General features: G+C 42.6%; 1 protein-coding gene across 4 annotated transcripts in view; it reads left to right on the forward strand.

The window, feature by feature from the left end:
* The first annotated feature begins 2,840 nt into the window (after window positions 1-2,840).
* The window catches only part of nlgn3a (neuroligin 3a), a 95,311-nt gene continuing 75,696 nt past the window's right edge, over window positions 2,841-22,455 (forward strand). Inside the window, exons 1-3 of one of the 4 annotated variants that reach the window (XM_061079785.1) lie at window positions 2,841-3,316; window positions 9,335-9,373; window positions 19,731-19,747. In XM_061079785.1, the coding sequence (XP_060935768.1) occupies window positions 2,841-3,316; window positions 9,335-9,373; window positions 19,731-19,747 (532 nt within the window). Of the gene's footprint in view, window positions 3,317-4,386; window positions 4,447-9,334; window positions 9,374-14,879; window positions 14,940-19,730; window positions 19,748-22,455 lie in introns of all 4 variants that reach the window. The other 3 variants (XM_061079784.1, XM_061079786.1, XM_061079787.1) reach the window with 3 other exon arrangements.

The following is a 22,455-nucleotide window of genomic DNA, read 5'->3' on the forward strand; positions in this document are numbered from 1 at the left end:
CTGAGATGGTGTTGGAGGGGAGACTGATGAAGTCCTCTGTGCTGCTTGTCCTCTAAACACACACACTCCATCACACTGTCCTTTGTCCTTGCTGTGTCCTGATTAAAAAGTTTGACCTGATGTATTTTATCTCGAGTAGGATTTGTTTTATCACAGTGAATCTGCAGCAGCAGCGTGTGCGGAATATGCCACTGAACCGGCTTTGGTTAAAAAAGAAATTGATAATCCTGTAGTTGTGTATGTGTATCCATGGGGAGGTGTAAAACGCAGGGGAACAATATGCAGAACAGTTCATCCACAACACTCATGATGGATTATTAATGTGATCAATTTAACTAATTACAATAGCACGGTTTTGCAACATCCTACATATATGAAGATTATATTGTAAAGGTCGGATTTTGATTGTAGATATAATATCGAATATGAGAACTACGCATTCAACTTGTACTATGACTTTGGTTTGGTCCTTGTCCCTTCCACTAACATGGAGCAGGCTGGTTTTTATAACATATACTGAAGCCTGCCACCAGGTGGCATCGAGATACTTTGGCTTCACTTTTAGGAAGCTGTCATGTCGCCCACCTTTGTGTACAATCTATGGTTTTTAACACAAAACAATTCAACAGCAACTCAAACTAAGGCATGTTGAATGAAAATCAACAGGTGTCAACAATACTAAACATCAGGAGTATAATAATAATAGCATATACTGTAGTTCTGGGCTGTTGTAACAGGCTGAAGTAGTTTTCAGTGTATCACATATCTTGTTGTATGACCTTTTCTTATTGTTTTCTTGTTAAGCTGCATTGTTTCTTGTTAAATATCCAACTAGCTGAGTATTTAAATGATGTTGTGATGTAGAATTGATGCTATGTATTGTTGTAGCATAAGACAAACAAACAATCAGATATACTTTGAATATGAAGCTGTGTGTGGCTTTAATGTATGCTAGGTTTCTTCTGCAGTGAGCAGGGGACTTTGTGAGTGTGGCTTCCGTTGCATTTTGGGGCCCTTAGTAATGCCTGCCCTTCAGAGCTCAGATCAGATATGGATGGCTTTTCATGTATTAACATTAAGCAGGTGTTCCAGTCAATCCCTGAGCACAGTCGACCACCACACGTGTTTCTATTTACACAGGTATCGGCAGAAGTGAGCTCGACCGCATTTTTAACAAAACGAATGAATTACTTTTTGATATGAAATGAGGGCTTATGCGTACACACGTGAATATCGACCAGACCTGTCGCTGATCCACGGCTGTAGCAGATGAGAATAGCTGCCTAGCGATAACGGCGCATCCAGGAACATCAGGATTGCTTTCTCTCTGTGGTTTGTGGCCCTCCAACGGCTGCTGATACATTATAAATCATTTACACAGCCATTTTGGATTGCAATATCCTCGTCTAAATGCTGGATTTTCTTCTCCATTGTTATTAGAGTGAACTCTGGGGCGGGCGCAGAAGGCTGAGGGGAACCCTAAAGCCACAGAAATTGAAAATTGATCAGGCAGTGTGGGAAGGTGTTGTAGCTGGCACCACAGATTTGCCCAGGGACTGCTGATTAGCATTTACAGCCCTGCCACTGAAGGCACCCATGATGCTGGTACAGCCCTCTGTGCCACTCATCCCAAATAGTGCTCTCTTGTAAGAGCAAGCAAGGGAGTTGAATTTAACATTTTACAATTCTCTTATCTCCACCAAAGACAAATTGATGCTACATGATGACATTCATTCTGGTGACATTCAAAGTCCCATATTGTATGAAGTAAGATTTCTATGTCTATTTGATTTTAAAGCTGCTTTATGAACGATGCTCTTTGTTTTAACCTTCTAACTATTAACTAGCAGATAGGTAATATTAGAGTTCTGTGGTAAAGGTTAATTCATTTTTTTAAAGTAAGCACTTTAGTTAAAATGTGATCATCTGATGGGCTCATTTCAGTGTTGATCGCCATCTGGATTCACCTGTCTTACCAGGTTTTACCAAGCTACAGTAGTAACCTAGATTGACTGTGGTTGGCATGGCTTTGTGCCACTCAAACAGACAAAGGGAAATCAGAAGATAAAACAAAATGGCCTCTTGTTTCTAGAGCTCTAGAGGGAAAAGTGACAGCGAAGATGTTTTCAGATGTTTTCTTGGTGTTGAAAAACAAAAACATATCTTCAAATGGAAATCAAAACAAGAAATAACAAATGGGACCTCTAAACCTCAATGACGTTATTATGTTCTTGTGTGTGACCTTGTGCTGTTTGAGTGGTGTTGTTACAATGCTGTTATTTTCTATTCATGTAAACATAGGCATTTGAAGTATAGAGTAATTACCTACTGATGTCTTTCACATTGCAGTTGTTTTATCAGCATTGTTAGGCACATCCTGACAGGTTGTCCAACAGTTAATTACAATATCTAAGCCAAAAGCAGGTTTTCGATTATGTGGATTAATGGTGGCACTAAGAGATCCGTCATGTTTATGTGAGCTGTTTTACGTCATGTCAAAAAAGGACTCCACCAGTCAATAAAAATGACTGACTAAAAATGGGAGTAAACCTGTGTGCTGCTCGCAGACTCATTAATTTTTCCTGTCCTCTTCTGTTGCAGCACGGGCTAGAAGATCTGACGAGTGGGACAAGGACTGTGAATAACAATTCGCTGCTGAGCAGACTGCATAACGACGGCCGGTTCACCTCGTCTGAAAGCCGGCAGGCTCCAGTGTCGCAGCTGATGACTGTCCCTCAGCTGGTGGGACTACAGGGCTGAGTGGGAAGCCTGTGCTGTTGCTGAGGGGGTGCCCCGGCTTGTATGTTGGTCACTTGCAGTCGCACTCACTCACAAGGACCATGTGGTTCTCTCCAAGGAGAAGTCTTCTCCCCTCGCAGAACTGGAACGGTGCCCACAGTTGCACCCATTTCAGCGTGTCCTTGTGGGTCTTAAGTTTTTGTTGGTGCTTTGCGGCCGTGAGAGGACAGAACTACCACCCCACTGTGAACACGCAGTATGGGAAACTACGAGGGGTGAGGGTGCCGCTGCCTAGTGAGATTCTAGGGCCCGTGGACCAGTACCTAGGGGTTCCGTACGCCGCTTCCCCAGTGGGAGAAAAACGCTTCATGCCCCCTGAGCCGCCTTCTTCCTGGTCCGGGATCAAGAACGCCACCCACTTTGCTCCTGTCTGCCCCCAAAATATTCACAATGCTGTGCCAGAGATCATGATGCCGATATGGTTCACCTTCAACCTGGATATAGTCACCACATACATACAGGATCAACACGAGGATTGTCTTTATTTAAACATCTATGTTCCAACCGAGGATGGTGAGTGTGTTGAGTATCCAGGGCGAAAAACAAACCCCTCTCTGTCTCTACCTCCCTCTCTCTCTCTGTCTTTTCTCTCCAATGTTGTGTCACCTCTGTAGTTTGCGCGGAGCATGACCCTTTGTCTGGCGCATGCTGTGTCTGTGTCCATCATCTCAACCTTCCATCTTGACTTGATCTTTCATTTTAGTCTTTTCATCAACTCTCCCCTTCCATGCCACTGTTAGAGGTTCCTCTTTTGATGACAAAATGACTTATGAATATGACTTGAATAAAAAAAGAACCTGAAAATTCTAATCACTCAACAAACAGATTGGAAAACACTTGGTGCACCTTCTTACCCTCACTGTCTTGACTGATCTGGGGATATTAGTGATAAGTAGCCTGCTTCATACGACTTTAGGGTTGGTGAAATATTCTGTCTGGTACACGAGAGGCCTGTGGCATCAGCCTGACCTATGTAAGACCCTTTACTCTCCTACTCTCTTTATCCAGTTTGTCCTTGCACAAAGCTGATAGCAAGAGTGGGCTTTGTGCGAAAAGGCAATCATAGATTTGGCTCGACCATGACCAAAAGTTCTAAAAGGTTTTAGAATACTAGATGTTGACTCTCTTAAAATGTCCTCATTATCTTATCACTGGAAGGAGACCCACACAGCAAAATAGGCTTGAATGTTAAGTGTTCTAAAAATCTAATGGGCAACAGCAAATCACACTTTCACTAAACAGAATGTGAACTGCAAAAACTTCTGTACAAAAGCGTCTCTGCCTTCTGTGTGGCTGTAATGGGTCTTAAATAGAAGTGCATGTGAATATGGGCTTCCTGTGTCCCAGGATGCAGCAAATTCATTCCAGCATTTTGGAATATTTCTGCAGCTACACCCCAGTTACTTACAGGTCCTCTGTTGTTCTCGTTGTTGATATCTGGGGGGTGGGCGGGAGGAGGAGCGAAGGAGGGTGAAGAGTGTGGGGGTTTTGGGGGGGGGGGTCTGACTCAGTCTGAGTTGTTGCATGTCACGTGCGATCTTTTCCACAGCTCTCTGTTATTTTGTAGTTTTTCCATTCATTTTACAGTCAAAAGAATATCCAAGGAATGTGCCAGGAAACCCAACAAGAAAATGTGTAGAAAAGGAGGTATGTAAAAAAAAAAGAGAAAAAGCCAACACGGAACGAGAGAGAGGATTTGAGTGAAAGAGAGAGAGATGGGTGCATCCTCCCAAAGCCGCCAATATCATCACCTATCAACTCCCGAATCAAAGTGCTAATTGGGATGAACGTGGGACTTGTGACTCAGATCAACCTTGACATGAGTGTGAGAGATGATGTTGCCTGTGTGTGTGTGTGTGTGTGTGTGTGTGTGTGTGTGTGTGTGTGTGTGTGTGAGTGTGTGTGTGTTTGTGTGTGTCACCCTTGTGAGGACTATTTTGGGCATAGACCTTACAGAGTGGGGACATTTTGGTTGCTCCTCACCTTCTGACCCACTTTCAAAGGGCTGCTAGGCTGATGGTTAAGACTTGCCTTTAAGGTTAGGGTGTTAGTGAGGTTTAGGTTAGTATAATAAGTAATATAAAATGACTATGGTTAGGCTAGGGTATTCAAAGCCTTAAATCTGTTATATGGGGTTAAAGGTAACGCTTGTTAATTGCGTCTGAAATACTACAGGCAAATCTCTTCACGCCCTGTTTGCCATCAAGTCGTAAAGTCTGTGGCCTTTGCAGGATTGTAATAAACACGACCAATCATATGATTCTATCCAGATCAAATGACTGGCTGCCGTAGTGTCTGTCATTGACCAACCATCCTTCCTGAACACACCCAGCCTGTGCTGTCACTGAGGATGACCCTTGTCTCCAACCACACACACCCCCGATGCAGACACGATAGGCGAAGTTAGCGGTGCACATTCATGTGTTTTGGGGGCGTAGTTTTAATGAGACGGCTGACGGGAGTGGCTGGGATGTATCAGTTGTGTAGCCTGCTCTAGCTAGCTACACCAGGATTACCAACCCTAGCTTTAAGGTAAGGGTAAGTGTTTAGGGAATAAATTATGCCAATGAGTGTCCTCAATAACGTAGAAGTACAAAGTCCTGTGTGTGTGTGTGTGTGTGTGTGTGTGTGTGTGTGTGTGTGTGTGTGTGTGTGTGTGTGTGTGTGTGTGTGTGTGTGTGTGTGTGTGTGTGTGTGTGTGTGTGTGTGTGTGTGTGTGTGTGTGTGTGTGTGTGTGTGTGTGTGTGTGTGTGTGTGTGTGTGTGTGTGTGTGTGTGTGTGTGCGTGCGTGCGTGCGTGCGTGCTTTAGTATGGTTTTACTGGCCGAGTGAGTGTCAAGGAGTAAAAATGCAGGTCCCTAAATAAATAATGGAGTTTTGGAAAGCAATTGCTCCTGATGTCTAAGGATAACATGTATTTTATTTTATTTATGTATGGCTTGTTTTATGTTTCAATGTACGATTTGAAATGTTGTTGATTAAATCAGAAGCACAAGTGCTACTTGGAAATAGAAGATATAAATTTGACTTGGTATGCACAGACTTTAAGTCATGTTTCAGAATGACAGCACTTAAGACACCAGCTTATTGGAAGTATTTGTCAAACACGACACCTGAAATTGTCAAAGGCTTAGCCGTTGAATAAATTTACACAAAAACGTGGAGGGCCACCTTTCTCTTAAATTATTACTAACAATTGTTCAAATAGGGGTTTGGCAGGGTCATTTATTGGCAAGGTAGCTTTTACCTTTCTGTGTGACAAATACTAAAACACCCTGCAAAGGAGAAACACAGTTCAATTTCATTAGCAGCAACTATAATCAGACTCCTGGTAACAACGGAGGGCTAATTTTGCAAACCCGCCTGAAGGCACTGGAGGATTTTCCGAGTAGCCTATAGACTGTGATCCTGAGCATATCTCACTCCACAGTAAAGATTCAGTTTCAGCCGAAAGACCTCTGCTGTTGATTTCCACGGAGGCATGGAGGCAGCTTTTGGCCTCACTCTGTTCGCTCTGCACATTCTGCTTTCGTAAACCAATTTTGTGAGAGACAGACTGGCCCTCCAGGCACTTCTGCTTCTGAATTAGTCCCAGTTGTGGAATATACACAGAGATATCTCTTTAATATTCCCCTTCCACTTTTTCAATTTTTCAATTATCTTCCCCATGTTTGGTAATGAGAAAATGGTTTATCATAAGTTTCATATGTTGGTTTTGTGACAAATAATTGTGCAGAGAGGTGATAGTTGCATAGTTACTTTGTGGGCATAAACACGAAGGTTGTAATTTTCATTCTCCATGGAAATGATTTGTGTTGCACCTTTTTTTTCAAACTGCTTCTACTAATCTTGGCTTATGTTGAATTAGTAGTGCAAATGATGCATAATTTGTCCTTTTTAGGCAATGTAAAAAAAGAACCTCTCAAGTACCCTTTGGTTTTGTTTAAATGTTGCTAACAAGGAAGCTCAAGTCTGGTGTGACAAATTCAGAGCGAATTGGGAAACAGTTCATTAGTTCCCTCATTAGAGATTTTAATTTGTGTGATTTCCATAGTCAGATCTGTTCCATTAGTTATAAATACTGAAGGGGTATATGTTTTCTACTCTAGAAATGTACAAAGTACATATATATGTATGTATATATATATATATATATATATATATATATATATATATATATATATATATATATATATATATATATATATATATATATATATATATATATATATATGTCATACACACTGTTCATATTCAGTATAAATAACATCTCTACTACCAATTTTACGATCTGTTTCTCTAGGAATATGGTTCCGCTGGAGGAAAGACCGATTCATTTAAAAAATATATGGTATTTGACTCTTGATGAAATGGCTGTGTGATTGTTGCCAAGCAACAGTATGCAGTAGTGACATGAGCAGAGTAAATAGCCCTCTTACTCAGAGTGATGCACATTTGCTGCAGTGGTGAAGCTGACTTAGTGAGAAAAAAAAGCCTCATTGATGAAATACATGACACATGATCTTTGTTAGATTCCTGTTCTTTATGATGCAAGGAGTTTAACATCATAGTGGGTCTATGAGTACAGAGTAGCGTATGTGTGAAAATAGAAGACAATCTTCAAGTTAGAAGAGTGGTAATTAGCTTTTAAAGGATTAATTATAATCTTACAACTGAGGAAGTCTCTCCTATAGATACTGTGCTATTAGCATCCACAGAGCATTATGCAGGGAAACCACTTGATGCACTGATATCAAAGATATGGTTAATTTTCTTCTATTTAACGAGACCAAAGCCTAACAGAAATTAAACCAGTAGTGTTGTGACAAGAGACAGAAAACAGACTAATTAAAAAAGAGTCAAGACTAAATGCTTCTATTGCTTCCCGGTTTTTGTCTGGTTGGTTGTTATTTATTTAGTGCTGCTGTTGCTGTGCGGCTAATTTTGGCAGTGCCAAATCGACACAGCGGTTCAGTTTGCTCAGACAGTTTGGTAATGATGAAAAGGAAATTTGGTAGCTAGTGCAACACTGCATGACCAAGATGTCCAGGATGGAGGCAATCTAATGTGCAAAAGTCCGCACCATAGTGCCCTGCTCTGTCAGGAGTGGCATTGTAGCGCACACACATGGCACAGAGCAGTGACAGGTTGGAGACACTGGAGCCCTGGTTATATCACTCTGTCATTTTCTCTGCTTGGAGTGAAAGGAGTAAAACGTGGTAATGATGTGCAGGGACACATCTAAACTAGAGTGCTAGATTGGCTTGAGATGGGGCAATTTTGTGAGGACAAATCTGGAGGAAGTCAATCGTTATCTTTAGTTTTCCAGTTTTAAATTGATTGACAAACTTTAAAAGAGGTCTATAAAATCACATGCTTTTGATGAGATCCTCACCGAGGCAGAATCCTGGCGATAAGCCGCACTCACTGTGCGGCATGCTGCCTGTTTATATATTATGCACGTTGTTTTTTTCTACAGGGTTTTACAGCACGTCACTTTGACTGCTTGTAACCCTCTTGTAAAACCTGTCCTTTGAGTCTTTTACACTGGTCTCTCTGAATAGCACTCCTTCAGAGAGTTGCTCTGAGATCCAACCTTTGTGACTTCTAAATTCATCCCTCATCATGAGTCAATTTGGGATAAGTGCAGCAAAATCTGTTGTACGTTTTGGCTTGATTTGGATCACTCAACTATCATTTCTATGCAGCCCTCACAGGCAGCCGGCTGCCATGTGTTGTGCATCTTAGTGCCAGTAGAGAGCAGCCTGATCAGTTGCCAAACCTGTAGATTAACTGCCCCGGCAGAAACATCGGTCATTTTTTCCTCTTACCAGATGACCTCCAGATGCTAGAGCTGTGAAAACAGGGAAAGAGCCTCAATCCTGGTTAGACTGTGTCTGGGCCTATGGCAGACAGTAACGCACCATGATAATCCCGTTGGTTGGCTGACTCAACCCAGCCTCGGGGAAGGAGGGGCTACTCCCTGAGTGCTGCCCAGGAAATCTGAACGCCAAGCAGACAGGCGCAAAGTCAAGCGCAAATATTGGCTTGTACAATTTGAAAACGGAGCAGATATCTGCCTTGTTTTGATTGAAAATGACCTCTATGATCTTCTATGATCATCTATCTGGGTCAGTGATCACACCAGTGAGCGAAGGCTTCATTCAGCCAGTCACACTGAGTTGCAGGACCTGACCTACGCAGGAAGTTTCTATTCAGAAGCCTCCTGCTGCTGTGCTGTCCAGCTTCCACAGTCACTCCAAGGCTCAAAATCTCTGTTCGGTTCTTTGTTTATGCCAAATGAAAAAGGAATAGCCTGTGGAGTCCATTTAAAGGGGAAAACACAATTTGTTGCATCTAGCATCTGTTGTTAGTTTAGACCAGTGGTGGGGAACCTCAAGCCTCCAGGTCATATAGAGCCCATGAGACATTTTCATTCTTGTGTGAAAGACAATTCATAAATTAAAAAAACAAACAAATTAAGACACACCAAAATAAATCTCATCTATCTTCAATAAAAGAAAACAGAAAATTAGACAAAGTAAGTCAGAGGGTGAAAGATTCACAAATGTTTTGTTGTTGCCGACAAACATCACAGCAGTCAAGAGAAGAAAATTAGATGTTAACAGTTCTGCCAGTGTGCCTAGTTTGTGGGGACGTCCTCACAGTGATGAAAAAGTCTCATTGCATGCAGAAAAAAGAATACTGGATGAGTTAAAAGGTAAAACGCACTTAGAATAAGTTAACATTCATTGGCGGACTCGGTATGCCCAACAAGCCAATTTCACAAGATCACATTATGACACAAACAATATTATACAAGTAAGTGTTGTGGTGAGGGAGGTCATATCTTTAAATACTAATTGCCTTATTCAAAAGGAGAAGTTATTTAGGAGACTTGTTGCTGCTTGCACCGAACAAAGTAGTATGTATTGTTTTGTACGCTTTCTTAAAATTTGGTAAATAATTGCTAATGTATTATATTTGGTATTAGGGGATTTTCAACAATGCTTTTCCACACAGTGAATTTATAATGACACACTTGTGTGTGCATTTGGCCGGGATGACAAGGTTAAAGGTTCCCTGTAGAGTCTTATTGAAAACAAGTAATAATTTGTATTCAGTTGTTCATACTTGATATAATTGCTAGTGTCCTCAACACCTCAGCTTTTAATATAAGTATAAAATTAGTTTGTTGGCGCTTTGTTATAGTTCTTACATTTTTTTGCCACCAATTATAGAATTAGTAGAGGCATGGCATGCCCTTTTGTGCCCTGGCAGGAGGTAAATAAAATGGGGACCATCTAATGAAAACATTGCTCTTAGCACTGTTTAGTCTAATATCAAAAAAGAGGCATATTCATCTGTGCTGCAGCACCTGATTTTATATAACAGATGCTTGAGAAGTTTAAAGGGATAGTTCAACCATAAATGAAAATTCACTCATTATCAACTCACCACAATGCAGATTGAGGGGTGGGTGAAGTTTTAGAGTCCACACAACACTTCAGGAGTCTCAGGGGTAAACAGTGTTGGAGCAGAATCCAATATAATCAAGGTCAATGGTGTGTCCTACTTCAGACGTAATAAAACAACAGAAAAAAACATAACATCCCTCCATACTGCTCGTGTGGTGTCATCAAAGTGACGGCATGACCTGACATTCATATATTCGATTGAAACGGCGTCATTTACAGAGTGTTCTAAGCCTAAAAGTCCCCAAAAAGTGGCTAAGCTAGCGGACGTTAGCATGTCCGATGGTCCCTAAACGCACCTTGTAGAAAAATATCAGTGGAAATTTAGGCTAAAAACACGGTGGGGCTTGCCGACACTTGGATGACACCACACGAGCAGCATGGAGGCATGTTGTGTTTGTTCTGTTGTTTTATTACATCTGAAGCTTGGTCACCAGTTACTTCAGTTGTATTGGATCCTAATCTAACACTGTTTACCCCAGCGACTCCTTAAGTGTGTTGTGGACTCAAACACTTCACACACCCTTCAATGGGCATAGTGGTGAATAGATAATGAGTGTTGTTTTAATTTCTGGGTGAACTATCCCTTTAAGGCCGGGCGAAGTCTTGATTGTTTGGCAAGATATTTGTGCAGTTCAAGCTGTTTGTTTTAATAAGGGGAATAAATAGTTCATTAAGATTCCAGAGTAGAGGTAACGGAACCTGGTTTGAGGCCCTTGGTCTTTGTTAAACATGTCTCTTTCCATTATTGAGCTGTAGAAAGGCAAATACACAATTTGGCTGCCTTTTATTTGTGTTTTCTCTTTTTTTCTTTTCTTTTGCGAACAGCTGAAGCGCAGTGTGGGTTTTGGCTGTCCTTTACTGCAGGATTACAGCCTCCTTAACCTTTTAGCTGCATTCTCCATCATTCTCTCTTATGTGTCCCTCCCAAGCTGTTCCTTAACCTCTACAATGAGAGACAGATTGGCAGAGATGGAGATAGACGGAGAGAGAAAGACACAGAGGGACGAAAGACTGGGGGAGAAACAGATTCATGCACTCTGAAAGGGGAAAATGGCCACCTGAGTATTAGTGACTGAATATAACTGCTCTAAATTGTCAAGGCTGCAACATTTCACATTTCACTAAGTCCCTTTCCCCATTCTGACCTTTCCGATATTTAACTCCAAGTCCCATCTATTGTCAGTGAACCTTTTTCTAGCAAAGGAATGCCAGCTAACATTCAGCACTTCCACAATGTAATGAGTGAATTGTGGATTCATTCAGGAAGTCCCTAGAGTCTAAGAGCGCTCTTTATCTGTGTGCATGTGTGTGTGTGTGAGTGTAGGTGCGTGTAAACATATGTAGGTGTGCTCGCTCAGGTTTATTCATGTAAGACTCTACAGGAAACCACTAGACTTTCTTTTATTTGCTATTTCCTCTTGTTGAAATGTTAAAATTCAATACCTCTTATGTAAGGAGTAAGCCCATCAAACGTGGCTCCTTTGAACCTGATTTGAGAAATGTGACAGGTTTCTATTTTGCCTGTCAAGAAACATGAATAATAGCTGTTATTCTGGATGCCACCTGTTTTTTGAAGCAATGCAAATGTCGACTCCTGGAGGCCGGCAATATGCAAGAAGGAACTCATCACTTGCATTGTAGTTTTATTTTCATGTCACACTCTCTCACTGCAGCATCGCTCTGAAGGATCCAAGGTCAAATATATGCTTGCCTGCTGAGTCACTGCAGATGTCGCATGTTTGCGGTTCCTATTATAGATCCAGCGCTTGACATACAGGCTCACCAACAACACAATTCAAAGTGACAGAGCTTCCCTGTCGACACCTGCCATCCAATCTTTGCCTGTCGGAAGCACTATCACTCAATAACCTCATTGTTTTAACATGTCAACAGCACAGTCGATACCAGAATTACTGTAATCTGTAACAAGACATAAAGAACCTGCTGTTGAGGCGGGTGTTCACGCCCTGTCTGTTATTCTGCTAATGGATTTTCCCATGATGCATGTGAGCTACACATATGGTCACCTGAACAAAATCATCTTACGGACATTCAGTCACTAGTGACAAAATTATCAAAATGGAGAAGTATTCTGGGCTAAAGAAGAATCTTTAGCGCTACAGTACAGAATGCCATAACGGCCATGAAGCCTTCATGAGAGAGACGATGCTCGTGACTGATGCAGTGCTGCTATGTTCAGCTTGGAAGTGCCATGCCTGCCAAACTCCAAGACAAAGGGCATTTTCAGCCTGATTTCAGCACTGCGTGAAAAAACGGAGAGCCCTCACTCACTTCAATGAGATCACTTTGTTAGCATCCTCACTGTGCTGACACAAAAGGCTCCCACAAAAAAGATCCTCTGGCAGTGATAACAACCAAGAGTTGTAAAAACCTCCATAAACCACAGTGCAATGGATCTGATTAGCTTTAATACCCTTTCATCTTTTACTCAAACTGGCCTTGCTAAATAATTTGTCATCACCTCTCTGGTACATGAAACAACCAGCTGTAAGCAACACAGCCACATGGTTGTGGTTTTAACCAGGGTTGTTCTCAGTCAGAACAGCCGGTAATGAATAAAAAACTCCAAAATATCATCAATCTCACCTCCATTGTCCACATGACCGAGGTCTACTATTTTGAAAATGTTAGAAAAATTCTTATATAGTAACTGATTGTCAGACAATTACAGACAATTTGTGGTACTTTAATGTTGTCGAGGGATTCATTTCTTACATGAACTTTGATCGCATCAGCAAGTTACAACCACAGAACCCTTTGCGCCAGCTGAAAAATTTAAAGTCCGCCTCCATTTTTAGGACTGCGTTCCACAACAAGCTGTGTCTAATTTCTGACAGAGTGAAACAACATGTTTGTGCAAGACACAAGGTTATAATACACCCCCTAGGCAGTGCTCTTTCTTCCATACAAACTGAATTTTTGATTGACTCGCAGTGAGGAAAAGGTTCGGGCCGTGTTGAATCATCCTCTGGGGACCATGAACCTCTACATCTAATGTAATGGTTTTCAGGCTGAAAAAGTATACTAAAGTCTTTGTTTGTGATAGGAAAAAAAGTGGACAGAATCAATGAACCTGTTTATTCAGGTCACCCAGATTCAGATGCATTGTCTTATGATCTATTTAGTTTGTGGATGACAACTTAAGCAACACTCATGAAGTGCATGGTATATGCTGTGTGGAAAGCAGCTCCTCTCTTTTCCTTTAACGATAAATGCTTTATTTAAAAGATGGTTTGTCTCCAGCAAGGATCAGGCTTCCCTTTGCCATGAATCATCATCTTTGCTGGAAATTCTAGACATGTCATCTTGTTTGAGTAAATGCCATGACAATCAGCTCATTACACCTTGATGATAATTTGTATTCGTGGCCTAGTGATTGCATGAGGGGGAAAATCCAAGGTCACCAAAAACATTAGGCTCTACTGTGTTAAGCATTGCTCTAGAGGAAAATCAGAACTGACTGGTGTTATACGAAAGGTCAGGGGATCGCCCAAATTAGGAAATTGTGCAAAACCGCCACAGTTCGGTTCAATGTTGTCAGAGGATGATGGATTTTCGAATGTGATGTACAGAGCAGCTAATCGTCAATGATAGCCTTAGGCCCTGCTGCTAGCAGGCAGTAAGCGCGTTATACAAGGATATCACACTAACCAGTTCTAAATACCACTGTGTAAGTTGCAGGTCAAGCTAGGTCTTGTACATTGTAACTGTACATGTATAGTTGCCCTGAGGGGCCAGATTTTCACATTATCATGTAGCACGAGGACAACAGCACATTACCTGCTGTTTAGGGAAAAGAGACAAGCTGAGGTATCTGCACACATCACCGAGTATACATGATACATGCAATCTTGTGATTTATTCAAATCTCGCCACCTCTGGGGAAGTTGCGGCTCTGCACATGTTTCCGCTTGCAGCTCAAAGCCTGTTCCTTCAAAACGTCTTCTTCCAACAGTTTTTTTGCATAGTGAGTTTTATGTGCTTCAGCTTGGCAGTAACCACACTTTCTCTTAATATCCTTTTATTTGCCTTTTTATGGCAGTAAGTTAGGAAATTTATGTTAGGTGCATATTCCAGGAAGAATAGAGAGTCTCTAAAGTGTTGTTTAAAACACACTGAAACCCTGCTCGCAAAGTCATTTTAAAAATATGGTTAAAAGAATGTGCTGAAAAGTAGCTATTCTTTGCTGCAGCTTTTCTTTTAGCCATTGTTTCCAAACAGATCGGTCTGAATCCAGAAGGTTTGATAAATTAGAGAGTTTTTTCTGAAGATGACAGTGGTGTATGACTCTGCTCCAGATATGCTATGATAACAATGGAGCTTATTTTATTGACTGAAATCAGATGTATTTTCATTTTTGTCACCCAGTGAAGGGCTTTTTCAAATTGTTTTTTTTGTATGTGTGAAATATTACTTATAAATGGATATTGTGTATTTGAATTAAGATCGTTATTATTCACATGTGCTCTAAAATGCTGTTTTCTTTTTTTATGAATTGCTTTATTTCTTGTCTCTGTGTTAACAAACGTGTTATTTTGAATTTTCCTGTGCCTCTCTATGTCTCTCCCTGCTTCACTAACAGGGGCCCATGCAAAAAAACAGGGCGAGGATTTATCGGATAACGACGGTGATGAAGACGAAGGTACTTTCCATGGTGAACAAAGATGGTGCATGTTGTTTTTTTTTCTAGAAACATCACTGTTATCTTTATTTTGTTATATTTTATTTTTGTTTTGTTTGTAATTGTAATTGCAATCGCAATCATTAATCATCCATGTCACATCACAGTGTGTAGCATAGTCTTTGAGCCAATGTAGAGGGGGTGAGTGTGAGTGAATTCAAGTGACGAGTATTTGGCTCAGAAGTCAGATGTGATCTGGGAGCTGTCTAGATAACCATGTGCGGGTTGGGTCATTTTAATATCTCACGCTTTGACTGGAGCAACTGTTATTACGAGGGCAGAAGCGGTCGTGAGAGCCCCTTCTTAAGGCGGGTCCCCTCAGCCGTATTGGTGGCGATAATGACAGAGAAAGTGAAGCAGCGGTGTAATATCAGACTGTTCACCGGGTCTGCCAGCAGATTTAGATGAGGAGCGGCAGTTCAGGAGTGCTGTTGGAGAGGATTAGAGGAGAGAGGTGTAGAAAATGGGAAGTTGCTGCTCAGCAATAGCATTGTTCACTTTCCATATTTATCTTGGGATATTCCTGGCTCAGGGTGGATCTCTGCCGAGATTAGAATGATAGACGATTCTTGTGCTGCAACAGAAACGGCTTTAGTGTCTGAATCTAAATTGTACCCCCCCCCCCCTTGTCTTCCCTCGGCACCAAAGGGCAGGTGATGCAAGCATGATCGTGGGTATTAGGCTAAAGCCCTCAGTATATATTCTCTGTATGTGTCATATGGCGGTATTGGATTTAGGCTTATTATGTTTGCATTTGGTTAAAAAAACTGAACCGTATGTCAGGGGAAAAACTGTTTTAGACTTAGCACATGCTTAGTGCAAACAGGCGGACGCTGTATTTGACAGGAAAACTGAGATGTCTCACCAAATTGCTGTATCCTTTTATTTATTTGTCATGAATGTTGGCACATTGACAAGAGCTTTGCAGCAGGTCTTGCGTTGGATTTTAATCCCAGCAGAAGCCGCCCGGCCAGGGTTTTCTCCAGATGTGTAAGGGTTGGTAGGGAAGCTCCTCTCTCCTTGCCAGTGGGCTTGTCTCTCAGAAAGAAGCCTCATGCTGGCCTTGATCACAGAGCAGGAAGCGTTGCTTTGGCACCACTTTGACACCCAGGTGTTTCCTCATTCAAGCCCAGGGCGAGCTATTCCTACTGAAGCCAAATTGCCTTCAGTCTCCGGCCTTACTGTGCATATACATACACGTGTGTGAGTGTATGTTCGCCTTCCTTCTAGAAAAGACCGCATGTATCGGTGTATGTCGCCCTAAATCTGTTCAGAATTGCTGACAACTGCCAATCCCTTTGTCTGGCAAGTCTCTCCGTGCGTACACAGTGGCTTGGTCTCCAAGCTGTTGTGCAAGACTGGTCTCACAGAAAAAGTGACAAGTCTATTCTTCACCGAGCGCAACTAATGCTATTTACAGAGCATCACCGTAGCAGCACAATACGGTCCCAGCAGAATCTCTGCCACTGCACTGCAACTAATGCATGTGTGACAGAGTTGGCCATCAATCCCTAAACATGATCCAGACGAGTGTCATTGTTCTGGTGCATGTGTTTCTTTCTTATTCTCATGGCCTGACATATGAAACCATTGTTCAGGGACACAGAAACACGGTTTTTGCGTAATTCTCCCAAACAAAAACCTTTGATAAAACAGGACTTTCCTCTCTGAAGGATGGTTAAGTGGCCCACACCACAAAAACCACAAAGTCCTCTTAAGCTGTCTTACATATCACGGCCCCTCACAAGTGGCTACACTATTACTGCGGGTATCAGCAATCTCCTCTTCTGTAGTAACTGTACTTTGATGTTCGCAGTGAAAATCAAGCATTTGTATTCAAGTTGAAGGCAAGTAGATTCAGAACACAAGCAGAACTCCCACTCTCACTCTGTAGCTCATGCACCTCTTATCCACATATTCTCATTCAGTTCAGAGAGTTGCTGTCTGGCTTCTCCGTCTAACCCCCTCCATCGCTCAGGCTGTTCATCCCAGCATTACCATGCTGTCTCAGTTGGCAGTCTGTCCATCCTGTGCTAATTTCCCTCCTTTCCTCCACCATATTCGAGCAGACCCCCTCCCTCATATAACCCTCCAGACACACTCTTAAATTCTTAGTCCAATCAGTTATATTTCTTACATTGCCAAAGAAATGTGAGGGACATTTTGTAAGGGAATAGTAATACATGCATTTATAATCTAGAAAACGCAGCAGAACAACACAAAAAAAGGAAACATTCTGCTGAGACAGGGAGATAAGCAAAATACATAATGAGAATATAACTTATTTTTAAAACAACAAACAACCCCCCTTGCTTACCGCCAGCTGCCCCTGAGGCTCTGCCTTATTCGTGTCTTGCCGTCTTTCCCTTTGTGTCCCCCCTTCTGTCTGAGCAACAGTTCAATCCCTGGCTCCCCCAAACCACATTCAAATTCTATGCACCACTCCCTCCAGCATGTAGACCAAGTTGCTGTGGCCCACAATCAAGACTGGATTTTACAGAGGCTGTTATTGCACTGTTAACGGGGAGCACAAGCTTTCAATCACCTACCTGCTGTTGTTAGATAAAGGCGGGAATGTGACTAGAGGAAGTGAGGCTGGAGGAGCGAAACCTCCGAGGTGGAACGCGCTGCTGAGCCCCTGCGCCCGGTGTCAGGCAGAGAGAGGCAGCCGTCCCCACTCCACCTCTGGAGTGTATCGCACCACTGCTGCCTCAGCCCTCTCCCACTGATGAAAAATAGATGTGTGTGTCTGTCATTTGGCTCTTCCAGACTCTAGCTCGAATCAGGAGGAATGCTTCCACCCAGCATGAGTGTGCACACACTCAGACATGTAGACCCACACATCCATTCATTCAGTCAAGCATGCACACACCAAACAATGCTTGCTTCCAAGCCCGAGGAGCAAGCACTGAGGAAGACTACACACACACATACCCCCAGAGAAGCTCTCCATCGCTGCTGTGCCAGGGAGCAGAGCTGAGCTCCACCTGCCTGGGTATTACCATTAATTCCATCGCAGAGGCCCCTACTGGATCCCTTTCCAGCCAAACCCTCGGCTCGGCTCAGGCAGCCTGGAGATGGTGGATCGACAGCGAGGGGAAGTCACACACCATTCCTCCCTTTCTGCCACTATCCTATTCTCTCTGATGTGGCGGCATTGAGGAACCGTGCCCCTTGAAGCACATTTACGTTGGGATATTTGGAATATTGCTGCTCAGCTTCTTTCCAAGAAAAGCGTTGCCGCTAATGGCCGATCTACCACAGCCTCATTTCAGAGAATGCCAGAGCCCGACTGCTCCTGTCATTTATTAGTTTTCTTTGATTTCTGTCTCTGTCCTTTCCACTTGAGTGGCACAAAATAATTGCTACGACTAAAAACGTGCAAAAATGCTGCTTTGGATAAGATTGGAGATGGGTTTTGAATTAGTTCACTGAGCCACCTTTTCCTTATCCAACGCCACAGTATTTCTTTAGGTTTTTATTTTATATCCTGATGTCCACTTATTTACTGTGTTTATTGGTGTGCTGCCGTAAACCTTTTAGTGTTTTTTACATTATATTGCCAGTTGTTGTAGCAACCACCAAGGACAGCAGGTTTCCCTGGAAGACTTGAGACTTAGTCCTGTTTCACTCAGGGAGCAGAAAGCTGTCTTTGAGTCTTAAGGATGACAGCACTCTACAGCTTTCTCCTCTCAACCAGGTCCAGACCAGCCGTAGGGGGGGGCTTTGTCTAATAGACTTGTAGGCTTTACTCATCCGAAGTCTATCCTTTTCTCTTTTCCCTCTATCCTCCTACATATACAGTGTACACACACTGCCCTCTTTCTGCACTGCTGCCAACATCATATTCAGCTCACAAAAACACCTTGGGAGCAAAACGGCACCTTCCCAGAAAGGTCATTCTTCCCATTACGTTTACCATGGCGATATCAAGATCCACAGTTCTTCCAGGGATGTGTTCAGATGTTAAGACATATCTCAGATCCGGGGAACAAGCTACAACCGTAAAGGTGCACGTTTCATCGTTCCCTTCCTAACAACAATGTGCAGACTAATAATAGCTTGTATCCTACACATGTGAGCAGTTATATCATTGTAAAATCCAGAATGTAACTGCACAACACCTATTAGCAAAGACAAACAGGGGTAGAATTCATTATACATTATATCATATGATAGGAGCTTGACGAATCACCGAAAGCTACGTCTGACCGAAAAGATTCTCTACCTTTTACCTAAATGTTTCCAAACATCGCCGTTACATCCCTTCCAGATTAAAACTGATCTGGAGTTTTTAAACTAAAGTAGAAGCAGCGATTCAAAACTTCTCCATTTTACCGAGGCAGTGTGGACGCCAGGTGAATTCCTATTAGAGCTTTTGCATTTTTAAATGATAACGTAGTAGTGTGGACGACCTATGCATAAAAGACCTATACTATAAAAAAATTAAGAACCTATAGTCCCACAAGTTTGATTCCATTGAAGGGAATATAAAGCAGCCATTCAGAATCGTGTCACCGACTTGTACTATAGCACAATTCGCGGGTTTAATTACACTGTCTCTTTTGTAACAGGCTCCCCAGATAAACTATATACGCGACATGAAAATGGCCAGTAATGGACTTGTCATGAATGAAGCGAGAAGCTCGGCCTGACACAAGCGGCACAGTCGGGTGCATGTCATGTCCTGCCACATCAGGACATTGCCACCCGTTCCCCTCCACCTCAGACCTCACTGATAGCCGCTGACAGCCAACATGTTTCACCAAGTGTTGACACAGTGAATGCCACTGACACTTATCTCGGTTTGCCTTTGTCCTGTCCCACTCCGGAGTGTCAAGGACGGTTGTGGGGGGGGGGCGCTTAACGTCAGATATATGACGGACTGTTTGGAGAGGAGTGAGAGGCAAAGGACAAAAAGGTGGAGGTATAGGCAAGAGAGGGAAAATATGATGGAGGAGGAGAGGGGCTGAGTACTCCTTGCCCTCCTGGTGGGTTTCACCTGCAGCAGCAACACTTAGAGGCTCAGCTCAGGCCTCTATTATGCCTCCCACTGATACTCCAATCAGTCCTGAGCCGCTGTGATGCACCTATGAGAGGTTGTGTTCCTCTGGTCCTGCTAGAATTCTTGCCCTGTGTATTAAGGTTTATCTGGAGCTCGACTGAAGTGCAGCCAACGGAAAACCTGTGGTTATTTATTCATTTAGGGGCAATTTGCAATACATTTTTTTCCACTATTGTGCAATTATTGGTTTTATTGTAGAGTTTGTGCTGGAGTGTGAGTGTGTGTCACTGTATAGTCGATGCTGCATGTTCTCACTTCTCTGTTGAGAGAAGGATGTGCTACTGTGCATAAATTATGTTCTCATTCAGCTCACTCTTCACTGCACATCAGCCTTCATCTACAAGCCTTCATCTACATTTCTACCATGCACCGTTTTTTTTGTTCATCTCCGGAACATGAGCATATTTGTCTTTTGTTTTCGGTTTACGGTGCATGGAGTTCTATTTCAGATATTCTTTTATGTGCATTAATACACATGTCTCTGTTTCTTTTCTAGCACAGAGCTCTGTGCTGCTTTTACGATGCTATGAACATGTAAACATGTGTGTTGATGTAACCATATGTTTGCCCCCGGAGAAGAAGCTAGCAGCTTAGTCACCTGTTTCGCCAGATTAGCCCATCCGTGGCGACTGATAAAGCTCTGATATGATTGGTTAAAAAGAGCTACTCACATCATTGCCTCTTAAGTTATGCTGCGCTGCAGCCCAGATGTGGATCCATCCAGATATTAAGACAATTTCTCGCTGTAAAATACACCAAAAGTCAAATTGGGATCTGTTGCATGCATATTTTCTCTCTGACACACATCAGTGTCAGTGAGAACTGTATATCACATCTGTGTGACACCCCCCCCTATCAGATCAAGTCAATAAATAGATTAGAACAAGTGGAGCTTCAATGTCTTGTTACACTCTCCCAGAGGGATTTAACTGTTGTCATGGAGACTCGATGTGAATCAACAAAAGAGGTGACTGATAACACTGACATGACTAATCTCTTTTTCTTATTTCTGCCCCCTCTTCCTTCTACCTCTTTGCCATTCTCTCTGTATCTGTGGTCCATTTGTTTGAGTATCTTGTGAAGGATATAATTTTACTGTTATTCCCCCTCTACCCCTTCCCCAAAATGAAATGCCCTTTCCTTCTCTGACTGTATCATCCATGCTTTCTCACCCCATGCATACCCTCCTCCTCCTGTCTAAGATAAGTGTGTGTGTGTGTGTGCATAGAGAAGTGTCAGCCATAAATTACATTTCACTGTGTAGCCTTCTCAGATACCAGCGAGATAAAGAAAGCCATAAATAAGGCCACATCATGTACAAGTTATTGCTTTGCTTTTAAACGTAACGGGGCCATGAATAACCGAGGGAATAATGAAAAACTAAGAGAAAAAAAACTTGTGAATCACGGCTGAGCTCTGCTATAAGGTTACGGGAAAAACCGTGTCTGTACAAAATGCATTTAAGTAGTTGTCCTCGGTGCTAATGTGATGGGGTGCATAACGATGAGTGCAGCCAGCAGATGGATGCAGATTGGAGCTGTGCAGGATGTAGTCCACGATTAGCTGTTCTTTGGGACTTTGAATTTTGGCTCTCAGTCACTATAGCAACCAGAATACAATACTACCCTTTTAAATCAGAGCCCGTCGCATTATTTTCTCTTCCTTTCTTCCTTCCTTCCTTCCTTCCTTCTTTCCTTCCGGTCTGTCTTTGTCTCTCTCTCCCTCTGTCTTCCTCTCTCTCTGCCCTCCCCAGCCCGCTCTCCCTCTCATTTTCACCATTCTCAGGGCTTAGGAGGGAAGGAAAAAAAAAAATAAAGAGAGAGAGAGAGAGAGAGAGAGACAGAGAGTTGGACAGAGATGGAGGGAAGGCGGGAGGGAAACAGGGAGTAAGACAGGGGAGGGTCTGTGAGTGAAAGCGATACAAAGTGAGGGAGGGGAAGGCGAGAAACTGCGGAGAACGCGGGGGGAGCAGGAGTGAAAATGAGAGAGAGTTTCTTGTCTTGTCTCCCTGCTCGAGCTAGCCAGTCAGTAATTCAGTCTATTCCTCAATCAGAGGCTTTTTTCTTCCCTCTACCTCTGGATGTGCTTTATCTGGCTGGAGTGTCATTCCAGCTGGCTATCAAGCCTTGGTCTTGGAATAAAATAAACAACCTTTTACAGATACTGAGGCACAAACTTAACCGACTGCAATACTGAGCAGGGCCGGGCAAATAAATTGTTGCAAAGAGATAGGCCTGCTTACCAACAAAAAAAAAAAAGGAGGCGCATGGTAGCATTGTGCAATTAGCCAGCGCGTTTTCCCTATCACTGTCAGGCCAGATTAGCCTTCTCCGTGGTTAGGAGATGTGTCAGGGTACCTTTCTCTTTATTCTCCCTAATGGCTTCCTGCGTGTCTATATTGGGAAGTGGGTC

The sequence above is a fragment of the Limanda limanda genome, chromosome 10 (genome assembly GCF_963576545.1).
Source record: "Limanda limanda chromosome 10, fLimLim1.1, whole genome shotgun sequence".
In the NCBI taxonomy this organism is placed as follows: Eukaryota; Metazoa; Chordata; class Actinopteri; order Pleuronectiformes; family Pleuronectidae; genus Limanda; species Limanda limanda.